Source organism: Triplophysa rosa, linkage group LG13 (assembly GCF_024868665.1).
Source record: "Triplophysa rosa linkage group LG13, Trosa_1v2, whole genome shotgun sequence".
In the NCBI taxonomy this organism is placed as follows: Eukaryota; Metazoa; Chordata; class Actinopteri; order Cypriniformes; family Nemacheilidae; genus Triplophysa; species Triplophysa rosa.
In genome coordinates this window covers 22928455-22941794 of record NC_079902.1, presented here as the reverse complement: position 1 = coordinate 22941794, position 13340 = coordinate 22928455, and the positions used below count along the sequence as shown (strand labels likewise).

The following is a 13340-nucleotide window of genomic DNA, read 5'->3' as shown; positions in this document are numbered from 1 at the left end:
CGTTCTGCCTTTACCTGTTTAAACAGCAAGTCTGAAACAAGGAGGCAGGTTTAAATTTGAAATCTCTTACATGCCTTTTTATACGTGATGTGACCGTGTGTGAATTCAGAGACGCATAGATGATGCTCATCTCCCCGTCTCTAGGTGGCGCACTTTGCTTAAAAATAAAAAACAACCCCGAGGACGTTCATGGAACTTCAACAGTTATTCATGCAAAATTACTTACAGGTAACACAAAATAGAAAACGTTGAATGGCTGTAGAATACATCGCATGACGGAGGCAATAAAAGCCTATAAACTATTAGAAAATGTAATAGCTTTTTACCGGAGAAAAATAAGAAACTGAATTTATTCTAAACCATAAAGATTAAAACAAGGAGCAAATCAAGGTCAAATGTAAATGTTGGAGGTCACGTCAAAAAGCTATTTTGTATTTAAACCAAGTCTATTATTATTCTAATGTTTATACTAAAATAATTCTGATTTAGACAATTTAGGATATATAATTTGTTATTATTGCTATTAGAATGTACCATTATGCTATGTAAATAAAGCTCAAATTTAAACTAAAAAGAGAGCATCCATCAAAATCTCTCATTAAAACCTTTAGTGAAGGTGAATTGTCAGTAGACGTCAGTGTTGTTCTACCTGTGTGTTATGTGACTCAGGTGTGTTAGTGTGTGTAGTGCGCATGATGGGTCCTCCCATTTGACCTCCCCAACAAACACAGACGCACCGAGACAGGAAGAGAGAGAGAAAGCGGAAAACTTAATCTGATCTCTCTTCTCATTATGGCTCTTAATTTAAATCTGAAGTCCGATACCATGAATCACAAGAAGTGAATGTCAGCGATCGGGTGTAGTAATGACAGCTCTGCCGCGCGATCGTCTCTGAGATACAAAGCGCGGTTTGTTTGTTCCAGAGGTCGAGCCTAACTTAACTACTAAATACGAGAAGGGACTTTTGCGCGGAGATCTGTGGATTATGATCTGGTGCTTCAGACTCTAGCGCCGAATACTGAATCGTGAAAGGTCCACATAAAGGAAAGACCTCCGTGGGATCGGGGTTCAAATTTCCCTCCTTTTCTTTTGTGCCAGGGGACGAGCTCGGGCCGGCGGCGCGCAGCAGCACCAGGCCGCGGGATAAGACGCCTCCGCGCGGGGCAGGGACAGTGTGAGTGTGTGCGGTGATCCGAACCCGCACATTTAAGAGAAATTAAGTGATTTCAAGGCGTAGCGCCAAGTGCAACTATGGATCCGTACTCGGCATCAGCTGGCGCTCCCAAAAGTGGAAAAGATAAGGACAAGAAAAGCAAGAAGACCTACGAAGATGGAGACAGCAAAAAGAAGTTTGTAAGTGTTTTGATACGTTTATTTGTGTGTTGCTCTTGCTCTTGTTTACTGTGAATAGGCTACTGTAGTAAAGCGTCGGGTGATGTTAAGTGTACGAGAACAACTGTCCAAGTGCGGTATTGGTTCAGTCTTTTCGAGTTATTGATCACGCATAACTCACTGTGTTTCTGCCCATACGTTTTGCAACGCTCATTTCCTGGATGTGTGATTTGTGAGAGAAGTTTGTACTTTCTGAAGTTTCTCAGACCGCTCGCGACGTGCTCGACATCTCTAATGAGGAAGTCCTCGCGAGAGTGTGTGTGAAAAAGCATGTTGTGAAGGATCAAAGTATTCCCTCGCTCATTATGTTGCTTTAGAAGTTTAGGAAGTGGTCTAAAACACCCTGCACTAGTCATCCTCTGTTTGCTCAGAAACATAAACGTAACTGATGGGGGAGAGACCCGTCCATTCCATATCGTGGTCTGGGAAACGTGTCGTTTTAAGGCTTGAGTATACTTTGGAGGCTACCCTGTGTTACCGTGTGAATGAATTTAGTACGCGTGTCAATTTATAAGTACAGTTAAAGTGTTTTTAAGTGTAACTGTTTCCATTTTGAATGTTATTTTGTGTCATTGTGGAACAATTCTCATGTGTAACTGACGTCAGTAGACGCAGATTTTCACAGATTGTAAAAGGAAATAAATGTATGCAGGCTTTTATATGGACATGAATTGTATTGCCTTGGGTAAATAACACAATGAGCGCGATTACATTCACAGTCTTACTCCGATTATGCTTAATAAAATGATATATGTAAGGTCATGTAAACGCGTAAAACGGTTTTCTTTTATCGGGGAAAGCGCATAAACGGCTTAAGCAAAAACCGATCGGCAGAGGTACCGGTTTTCTCTCAGTTTTGTTTATGTGCGCATGTCTGAAAGCGCAGTAGTAAAAGTCCCAAACGGAAGTAATAGTAAACTAATATATAAAAGTCCGCTCTCGAATCACGCAGTTGATGTAGAAACGTCAAAATGAAGAACTATTGTTGCATATGCAGGTACTGCGGACATAAGAGAAGATATAAAAATCCATCTTCTGACCATTTTCCCGCTGCATTTTCAATTACTAAACAGACTATCGACGATGACGTCACTGCACGTGAGAAACCCGGCAAATTTCAAACTTCTATGTAAGCGCAGTTTTCTGCTTAGCCGGTTTATTAATATGCATGTAAACAAGTGAAAACAGGTTTCTTTTTAATCTGATTTCTGGTAGATATACGTTTATTGTGTGCATGTAAACGCACTCAATGACTTCATATCGGTTCAGCTCGTGTAACTGGTAAAGCGCGAGCACGGGAATGAGAAGTAATTTTGTGACGTCACAACATAGTATGTAGACGCTCAAGCCACGCCCACTGACTGCTACACTTGTTAGCGGTTCAGGAATACAATATTTCAGCCGGAATCACGAAATGCTTTTTTAAATGTTCACTCCTTTGACAGTGTGAATAAGAGTTCGACAGTAAAGACATCTGGTTGATATCACTACCTCAAAGAAAGATTAAGCCGCATTTCATTATGGGTGCATTACTCATTCTGACATCTGTGTTGCATTCTGTGAACTGTGAAACAGTAGTATGTAGTATGTTAATGAGACACGAGACCATCTTTAGAAAGGGTTTCCATAGAGTCCCAAACACACCTGGTGTTTAATAGTGAAACTTTAGATGCAGTGATGGGAAGAAAGCGTAAACCATCACCGTTTGAACAGGTGTGGGGTTTTTGTCTGCTTGAGAAATAGATCGCTTACAAACAAATGACGTTACTGCCAAAGAACCAAGCAGTTATAAATAATACAAAGCCATAAAGCGTTAACATGGGAGCTCTTTTAAAAGTTTTCTGAATATTACTGTGTTTAGGAAGACAGTGCTGGATTATATCAAGGTACCACAGTTTTATAGTAATAACAAAACTAGCAGTTGTGGTATGACTGCAAAAATCATGGTAGCCATGATAAATGTTTTAATGATGTGTGTTGGAGTTTAAATAATACTCGTAATAATCCAAATCCAAGCTTTATGGATGCTTGCCTGCCACTATTTCAAAAATTGACAGTGTTGTTTGTTTATGCGGACAGTTACAGGTTTTTTAGCATGGAACAAATGGTGAAGTGCGGGTCCTGTCTGAAGCCAGTGAGGGTCACAGACCTGTTGTTGGGACTAATGTGTAAAGCATTTGCATGTGAAAAGACCTTGCTGGTACCACATGCCAAACATCTCTAAAGTTGATGAGAGATGGCTTCTATGGAGTGCCTCAGAGAAGATGTATTTTTGTATGCAAACTCCGGAAGTGTGTTAGCATTTTAGGACCTCCGGTTCCATCGCCCCAAAGTCTATGGGTTTTTTGAATGTTTTTATTTTTTGGTAAATCGCCTGAAATAAGGTCTGTGGTTAACAATAGCTCTAAATATTTTCACGTTCTAATCTGACATAAAACACTCCAGTTATAACCTGATTGTGATCATTTTTTAAAGCTTTATTGTGTCTAGTTTAAAACGGCGGTTGCTAACAAGTTGCTAAAAGTGACTACTTCCTTTGGCGGGGACGTTAGACATCATCGCGCATAATATAAAGCTCACAAATAATGCAACATGGACACAAATCTCTAAAAACATTATTGAGGATTAAAGAGTAATTGCTTACCAGGGAACAGTGTTGGGTAAATTACTCTCAAAAAGTAATTAATTACTAGTTACTAATTACATATTCAATAGTGTAATTAGATTACTGTACAAATGACTCTCTCCAAAAAGTATTTAATTAATTACTTATTACTAATTACTCTCTATATCCTATATCAACCTTGATTCGTTAAGTGATTCAAGGATAGGCATGAAAGGTCTCTTAATTCATTCAAATAAATAATATTAAACTACATAAAGTATTATTATTAACTGACTAAAGTATTACAAATGTGAGAATTTTACATTAAAGCACAGATTTTAAAGTTAGACTTTGAATTTTGATGTCAATTCCACTATTACACACACACACACACACACATATTACACAAAGTATTTAGTTTAATTACATCAAAAGTAACTGTCATTAAATTACAGAAAAAATAAGAGTAATCCCTTACTTTACTTTTTCAAGGGAAAAGTAATTAAATTACAGTAACCAATTACTTAGTAACTAGTTACACCCAACACTGCCAGGGAACATGTTTTTGAAAAAGTTGCCGGAGGTATCGAGCGACCTTTAGTGTAGTCTGTTTATAGCATCGTGTTAGCGTTTTACTTCTGGCGGTTGTATTTAGGCTTCACAAATAGCAGATGTTGTGTTAATCTGTAAAGATTATCTTGATGGACAAAACGTGTACACATCATGAACTTTTGTTAATCACAGATCTTATTTTTTGCGATCTTCCAAAAGTCTATGGGAAAAATGCTTTGGCTCTCGGTCAAAACAGTGCGGCGCTTACTTCCGGGTTGGCCTACAAAAATACGTCATCTGAGGTACAGGATTTAAGCTCTTAAGCATGTTTGGCCCACATGGGACTGTCACCTTTACTAACAAGTGTAGTTATTAAACTAGTTTAGAACAGTTTATTGTCCTTTTCTCCAAACCATATTTCCATATCACTGGCCTTAGTCTGCTCTCAGGTTCAGAGGTTTCTGTTAATTCATATCGCTTTTATTTTCTGTTTCCTCTGTTAGTATGAAGTCATGGTGTAGCCTTCAGATTCTGGGACTGAGAGAGTAGTTTTATAAGTGTGCTCAGTAGTGTGGAACAGTTTTGTGAGTTGGGCCGGAGTGAATTGTCCTTGTCTCATTTCTGCCAGCTGAATAATTTCATACTAACCCTGGAGCAGGGATATCTCTCTCTCTCTCACACACACACACACACCTGCCGCTGGTGTTCATGTGTAACCGGTGGAAGGTCATGTTTAAGTTAGGAAGCGATCTGTCTGCTGTGTGTGTTCAGGAGAAAATAAAGCTGAGCTCAGCTGAACAGGTCATCGCTGACATCAGCCCCTGTTTGATGATTTCATATCCTGTCATCCCTTGCTGTTTTGACCTGCTTGTGATTATGATCAGGATAATAAGCATTATGAAAAATAATTGAGATATTATGCTGACAAAGCAATCTTTGACATGGTGTATAACCCCTCAGAGCTTGTGCTGTGAATCTGCTTGTCTCAGCTAGCGTGTGAAGCAGATCAGTCAACCGATGTAAGTTGAAATTTTGGTTACGGGTGTTTGTACAACAGAAGCTGTCTGGGGCGTGACACTTATCAAAATACTACAAATAACTATGCAAAGATAAAAAATTAAAATACTACAAGTAACTATGCAAAGATAAAAATAAACGCACACTGAGGATTAGAGCAGGACCAGATCCATGTCACATTTTGTGGAATTGCTTTTTGTTCTTTATCGACAAACATCATCTGACCGCTCATAGTTTTTACCAGAATATTCCACTGAGGAATGTGGACTCACTGAACAGTAAGATTGTGGACAAACATGCCACTAATGCGACATGAACCCGCGGTAGTGCATTCATATCTCTCTGTGGACTGATAGTTCAAGTCTTGGGCAGGTAAAGCTGAGTTTGTGCCCTCAGGACAGATAAACACCTATGTCATGATGTTTGCATACAGCTGAAACCTCATGCAGAAGACCTTATTACCCAGCATGCACCAGTGCACACAGCTGTCAATCATGACAGGATTCAAATCCTGAGCCGATGTGCCAACCAAATGATTTGCATGGCAAGGTCCAAAATTCACATTTTGCCAAATATCTTTATTTGAAATACTATAATTAAATAAAATATAGGGAAAGATGTGCAAGTAGGAAACATAAGTTTTCTTAAGAGAATAGAAAATATTTATTTAGCTCCTCATGTTTGTGACAAACAGCATGTGACAAAGAAGGACACTGTGGCTTTTTTAGTTGATGGATTGATTACAAAATCACCCCTGCATTGTTATTTTTGTAACTTGTTTTCCACATTTCCGAATAACTGCACTGTCAGAAAAAAAGGTTTAAAATTGTACCTTTTCTGTCTCTGGGGTGGTACCCTTTTTGTACCAACACACAAAATGTTGTACCTTTTTTATTTTAACCTAAGGACCTATTGTGTTCATTAAGGACCTGTTGTTTGCCAGTTAAATATTAGGGGTACAAAACATTTAACTGTACCTTTAAATGTACACAATAGGTCCTTAAGGTACAATCATGTATACCGGAAAAGGTACAAGATTATATTATTTTCTCTTTACACCGCTTCATCGGACGCGTGCGCCGGGACTGCAGTTAACTTTGGTCTGTGTTTGGCTAGTGTCTAATAATATAACTATTTATATTTAATTTAGGTTAATATATTATTTTATTGTATAATAATTGTATTAAATAAATGATTTGTTGAATTTTGTTGTATGTTCATTTTATTATATAAACAATTTGTTGAATGGATCCTGGTGTTCAGTCGCATTTAAAGAAACCGTGTGGTACACTGACATCTAGCGGTTGAACTTGGTATCGCAGTCTAAATTCGAAGTATTGGAGAGACAAGTTTAGCCAAGTAACGGATCTTCTCGGTTTCTTTTGATTGTTATCAGAAATAATCTACAGGCACTCTATTGTTTGTGAATGTAGACCAGAAGTTAACTGCAGCCCATTAACTTGTTTGTTTATTAGGGGTGTAACGGTTCAAATTACTCACGGTTCGGTCTGTGTCACGGTTTTAGGGTCACGGTTTCGGTTCGGTTCGATTTGTGCTATGTTCAGGGAAAAGGGACTACTGACAAATAAAAATAAGAACAAATAATCAAGCTACAAGTAACAGCACCATTAAAACAACAGAGCCAAGCAGAAAATTAAATAAGATACTGTATATATACCTTTTAAGGTAAGAATGGATTAAAGTAATCAAATAAAACATAACATTGCATATGTACAAGTGAATTAAAGATGAATCATAATTGAAGTTACAGAAGCTATTAAGTCACAATCAGTGAGTGATTTCCTTGACTTTTAACAGACAGCAGGAATATGCTGCTGTCGCTTTAAGAGGAATGAAACATATCCATAACACTGATACTGTACACATGCGTTGTTTTTCGTCTGTTTCGTCCGTTCACTTAAGACATAACCTACTATGTTTGTTAAGATACTCGACAAGAGGGGCATGTTGACCTACTTCGTGTGTGAATTTGTCCGTTTAAGCGCTTCAAAGACAACTCAATATTTGCGCCATCATGTCTGAGACTTCTCTTATGCGCGCTTCGGATCTTCTCACAGCGCGCAAGTGAGTTTTCTTCTGCATCATCTTGCACTTCAATGTTTAAATGGTCGAGGCTTGAATGAGTGTAGTTTAAACAGCAACACGTGCTGTTCAGGTCTCACCTGCACTCGCGCACTCACAACACCGGGGTGATGAAAGCAGAAATGACTGGTCATATTACAGCATACGTCAATCCTATTGAAATTTGTCTACGTTATTTGATTTGTTGTAGGTATTAAATGTGTATCCATTGACAAACATACATTAGCTGAACTTTGTCAGTCTGTTTTATGCATTATAATTTTTAACGAACCATATTATAAATGCGTCGTCAGATTTAAGATGAGCGGGGGTCCAAGCGTGTTGGACCGTGTGCCGAACCGTTGGTGGAGAACCGTGCGGTTCAATTATTTACCGAGAACCGTTACACTCCTATTGTTTATGTTGTCACTTTGAAACCATCTATACCTGTAAAGGTAAAAAAAACTTTATTAAACCTTTTTTTCTGACAGTGTGGCAATAATTCTATTTATTCTTTATGTTGTCACTTTGAAACCATCTATACCTGTAAAGGTAAAAAAAACTTTATTAAACCTTTTTTTCTGACAGTGTGGCAATAATTCTATTTATTCTCCATAGGGCACAATCTGCATTCACTGGGCATGTGTGTTTTTGGACCCAGCCATTAAACATACTGTGGGGTTTTAAGATTGTGTTTACTGTGCATTTCCATTTACTCATTTTTTTTTTTGACACAAGACATAGACAGTTATTGGTTAGTCAAATAAACGTGGAATACTGTAATGTTGACAGGTGAACAGGGATTTTCCTGGCTCAAAATGAGGCGGAGGTGGTGCCATCCTGATCTTGTACACACATGTAGGCCTACCGTACCTTTAAGTGGCTTAACCAAAGTGACTTTGACATTTTAAAAGTTCTGATAAAATTAGATGAAAATGACAATTATTAAGTTATATAAAATACTTTTATTTAACCAAACAGATATTTTTTTAATCAAATAAAGCTTTTTATCATTTTTAAAAAATTAACTTTTCAGCCCAAAATAGCCAACTCAATTAACCAGTCTTACTAAATGAGCAAAGCTCATTTACATCTTGCATTCTCTGTGGTTCACTTTAAATGATTCAGTGAGCTCTTATATTCGCTAGTCACTGAAAAGTTCAATAGTTTAAATGAATCTGTTCAAATGAGTCATTTGTGTGCGAGTCGTTCTGAACGCAATGTGCGTTCATACTGGCGAACTCGCTGTGTACAGTATACGCTGACTCAACGATCCAACTGCACAGCTAAAGACATTACAATGATGTACGTCATGTTAATTTAAGAAATTTCAAGAAATTAAACGTACTTGGATGCAAAGCAAACACAGCTAGCTCTTGTTCTGCGACTCTTTTTAGCGCCTCAGTGTGCTGATAGCGAAACAGCGCCTCCACTGTTGCGTAATGCTGCAACTGCAGTTACAAATGACAGTCTGTTAAATGCACGAGGTGAAGACACTCGACATAATTTTGGCGAGAGCCTGAGGCGGCACGACATTTGACGGAGGCGGCCGCCTCCAGTTTCTCTATGCAGGAAAAACCCTGGTTAAGTATTCACCTTACCTGATTCTAAAAATAAGAGATGTTTGAGTTTTCTCAAGCCACAAGCTTCACTTTCTCTATTATATGATTTTTTTAGACACTAGTTTGATAAACAGAAGCAGAAAGTGTCTCTGTTATGTACGGTTGAGGGAGGTGAGCTGTTTTTTTCATTTGCAGCCGATTAGTTCGTCTGGTTTTGTCTCGCACAGAAACGTTCTGACTTCCAGGAAAACATGACTGCTGATTCAGAAGTACCAGCTCTGTTTATGAGTTTACCTCTTCTGTCAGAAAATCTAAGAAGATTAAGAGTGTTATGCACTTGAACATCACAGTCTAAAGCTTCTCAGACGTCACGTGATGTCATTCAGCTCTGAGCCTGGCTCATTAAACAGCATGTTAGATTTACTAAAATGTGGTGTTTAGGGGTCTCTTGTGTTCTCTCTCTTTACGATCAGGTGGCAGATTCCGTAAGAGCTTTTCTCTGAATTAACTTTAGTTAGATGTTTTTAAATCAACTTGGGATTTTAGTGAATGTATGAAGTTACACAAATTCACAGAAGTGTTGCAGACTGATGGCTGTCATGTCTCTGATTCTAATATTTCATTGTTGTCTGTAGTGTTGAAGTTAAACTCAAGACTGGACACAGAAAAGCTATTGTACCATTTTTCTCTCTTACTCCTTCTCTCTCTCTTGTCCCCCCTACCAGCCCACTTAAACGCCATCAATGTCCACAGAAACCGGTGAAGTTCTTGTTGTTTTTGTGAATGAATCATGTTTGTGTGGTTTTAATCCGGTGTTAATTTACAGTTTGTCAGATTAACACAGATAACGTTTAAACATTTGAATGTAGTTTGATGTCATGACATAAATGTCAATGAACTGACTGAGTAAAGGCGCAGGCGGTTTGATCTTTGACACCGGCGTCTGACGTTGCGTTGTTGTTAGCAAATGTTTGTTTGTTGAATGTTTCGAGTTGTGCAGAAAGGCAGAAGTCATGCTGACTCAGTGGCGTGTGATTGCGTTTGTTCATGCGTGTTTATGCTGTTTCAGGAAGCGATGGTGAATATGACAGGAAGCCAGCTAAACTCGCCCGTTTGTCGTCTCGACTTTAACGTTTATGTCATGAAGATGCGCATGATGCCCGTTTGATGTGGGAACTGAAGTTTTAAGCAGCAGATTTATAAACATCTGTTTAACTTCCTGTCCAGGTGTTCAGGTAGAGCATTGCTTTAGCAGCGCAAAGGTCCTGGGTTCGATCCCCCCCACATACACAGAATAAACGTTCTCCATAGTTAAATATTTGATAGACCGTTATTGGCACTTGGTAGCAGAAACAAGATTATTAGTCAGTAAGAAGTAGGGCTGGGCGATATGGCAAAAAAGTAAACTCGATAGTTTTTTTCTATATTGATCGATAACGATATTTATTTCGATATATATTTAATTAAAAAACTGTATTTAAAATAATCTATTATAAATACAGTTTATTAACAAAAGTTAACCTTTAACCAGTTAAAATTCAATTAAATGAATGCACTGCTGCAACACAGAGGATATTAGGCCATAAACAACATGTACCAGTTCATTCAGTCTCATTTTGACTCAATTGACTCGTTAAGTAAAGGGAGTGTTCATTCAGTACATTCAACCAATGAAAGGGCTCCGTTACTGGTACATTCGAACGCTATTGGCTCAGCACCTGCGCACATACATAACGCTGCAATAATGTCTTGCTGGAGTAGTGGGTTTTATTCAATGCATTCAGTGAACCTTAGTCTTTCAAAAAGACATCTCACATAAACTGTAGTACATTTCTTTAATCATGTAAGCATCTTACATACAAGGTTCAATATTTTAATGTGCACACAAACTCACTTCATTACATCTCTAATCTGTACAGGGCAGCGCTGGTTTGTTTCATATGCACCAGCTCATGTTAGCAGATATGTTAACGATGGATATAAAAACGTTTGTGCTTGAGTTTCGAAGTAACTCGCTTGCAATTGCGCCTCAAGTTTGTTTTGTTTAATCGGCGATTGCGAAAAAAAAATAAGACACTTGATAAACCGCGTGATGACAACTCGAGGTTAGTTTCACCTTTGTTTCCGCTTCCAGTCATGTTTTCCTCCTCATGTCGAGTTTTCTTTGCCAAGTGCAGTATGAAATGGACTTTGTACATTGACGCGCGTGATAAAAGCTGCACGCTGACTGACTGTTGTTGTGTTTATTTCTGCGTTCTGTTAGACTGTAAGATTAATCCATATCGAGTCAAAATGCCAATAGCTTATCATCGTTTTTGAAATACATTCTATCGCGATTCGATATGATATCGTTTATCGGCACAGCCCTAGTAAGAAGTACTGTCCAGTGAAATGGTTCATGATTTGTTTTGGATGGAAATTCTGAACATGTCTCTCTCATTTCTGATATTTTTAGGGATGCTCCGATACCATTTTTTAAAGACCGAGTATGAGTACTAATATTTTTTTTCTGTTACTCGCCAATCGGACTGGGCAAAAAAAAAACGAAAATCCGATTAATCCGTTTTTTAAAATGCGGTCGATTCGATATTGATTCTCAAAAGCCGCGAATCGATTTTTTTTCTTTCATATTTCCGCAAGCACTGAACATTCATTAACATGAATGTTATTGCTACTACTTTCCACTAGATGTCGCTTTTCTTTTTACGACTCGTGGATGTTACAACAGGGAGCATTTTGCTCATTTATTGCTTAATTAACATGACGGACACGGATGCGTCGTCGAATTTAACATCACCTTCACATAAAAGGCAGCGGTTCACATGATTGCAGCCTCTCTTTACAGCAAATTTTGTGACATTTTGTTGTTATAATACTGTATCTTAAATGTAAAATAACCTGATCCTGAACTGCGAATGTATACTCGCTCTCAAGTGAGAGTGACGTCTGCGCATGCTCCTTCTCCTGCTCTCCTTGCTGCCGCGTGGGCGTGCCGCGTGCTTTTCCGGGAGAATTGTCCAATAAGGGACTAAGAAGAATTGTTACGAAACAGTTTTATATGTTCGAAAAAAACTTTCCGAAACCTGTCCGATCGCTGGGGGAGTGTATCGAGCACAGAAATACTACGTAATACGACCAACTCGTTTTTTGACAAGTTGACCATGTTAAGCATGAGAAGACAGCACGTTATCATTGTAAAGGAGTCAGAATGCATGACACACCGTTGCACCACCCCTTTAATTTACCATTGTAATCTGATGTTTACTGATCTTTTTTAGAAATATCTATAGGATTTGTATTAAATCTGTAATCATTGACTCGAATCGAGAGTTTGTGAATGGGAATCTAATTTAATCGGAGCATCAGAATCGATACCCAGCCCTACTCGTCGATACCGATACCAATACCGATGCCTGTACCTGTAATTGTTTGCTGAGGTGGCAATTTTCCAAGCACAACACACGGAAACTAATAACTCTGCCTCAAAACACATTATGAAAAAAGACAATTTTATGCGCTTGTCACAAACTTTCAGTCAGTTCTGTCACGTGAGGTATTGGTCTTTGGTATCGGTGTATCTGAGTACGAGTACATGTGCTTGCTATTGGGCCCGATACATGCATACCTAAATATTTTCTGCTCTGTTGTCCATGCACAGCAATGCATCTGCTACTAGTTTGCTTTTCTATTGTTTTATCGAAGTTGTTTTAAACATCACATAAAAATGATGTTTACATGTCAGCAGACAGTCTCTTCGTGTATAAGTGGCGGTCAGAATAAGCTGAAAATCTAAATTTACGGTGATAGTCAAAACTTAGTTATTGTAAGTCTATATTCTAGCTGCACCTTCCTGTCGTGTGTGTGTGTGTGTGTTCATGTTTGTATATCCCGGTGGGGACCTAAACCTGAATACACACCAACACATGGGGACTCGTGTCACCGTGGCGACCAAAATTGAGGTCCCCATGGGCAAAAAAGCTTATAAATTGTACAGAACAATATTTTTTACAAATCTAAAAATGCAAAAAGTGTTCTATGATCTTTAGGTTTAGGGATAGGGTTAGGGATAGGGGATAGAATATACAGTTTGTACAGTATAAAAACATTACGCCTATGGACTGTCCCCACGG

At 38.4% G+C, this 13340-nt stretch overlaps 1 protein-coding gene across 1 annotated transcript in view; it reads left to right on the top strand.

Moving 5' to 3' along the window:
• Positions 1-728: 728 nt before the first annotated feature.
• The window catches only part of LOC130563535 (protein diaphanous homolog 1), an 84891-nt gene continuing 72279 nt past the window's right edge, over positions 729-13340 (top strand). The window contains exon 1 of the mRNA XM_057349116.1: positions 729-1353. Coding sequence (XP_057205099.1) covers positions 1252-1353 — 102 coding nt within the window. The 5' untranslated portion in view covers positions 729-1251. The remainder of the gene's footprint in view (positions 1354-13340) is intronic.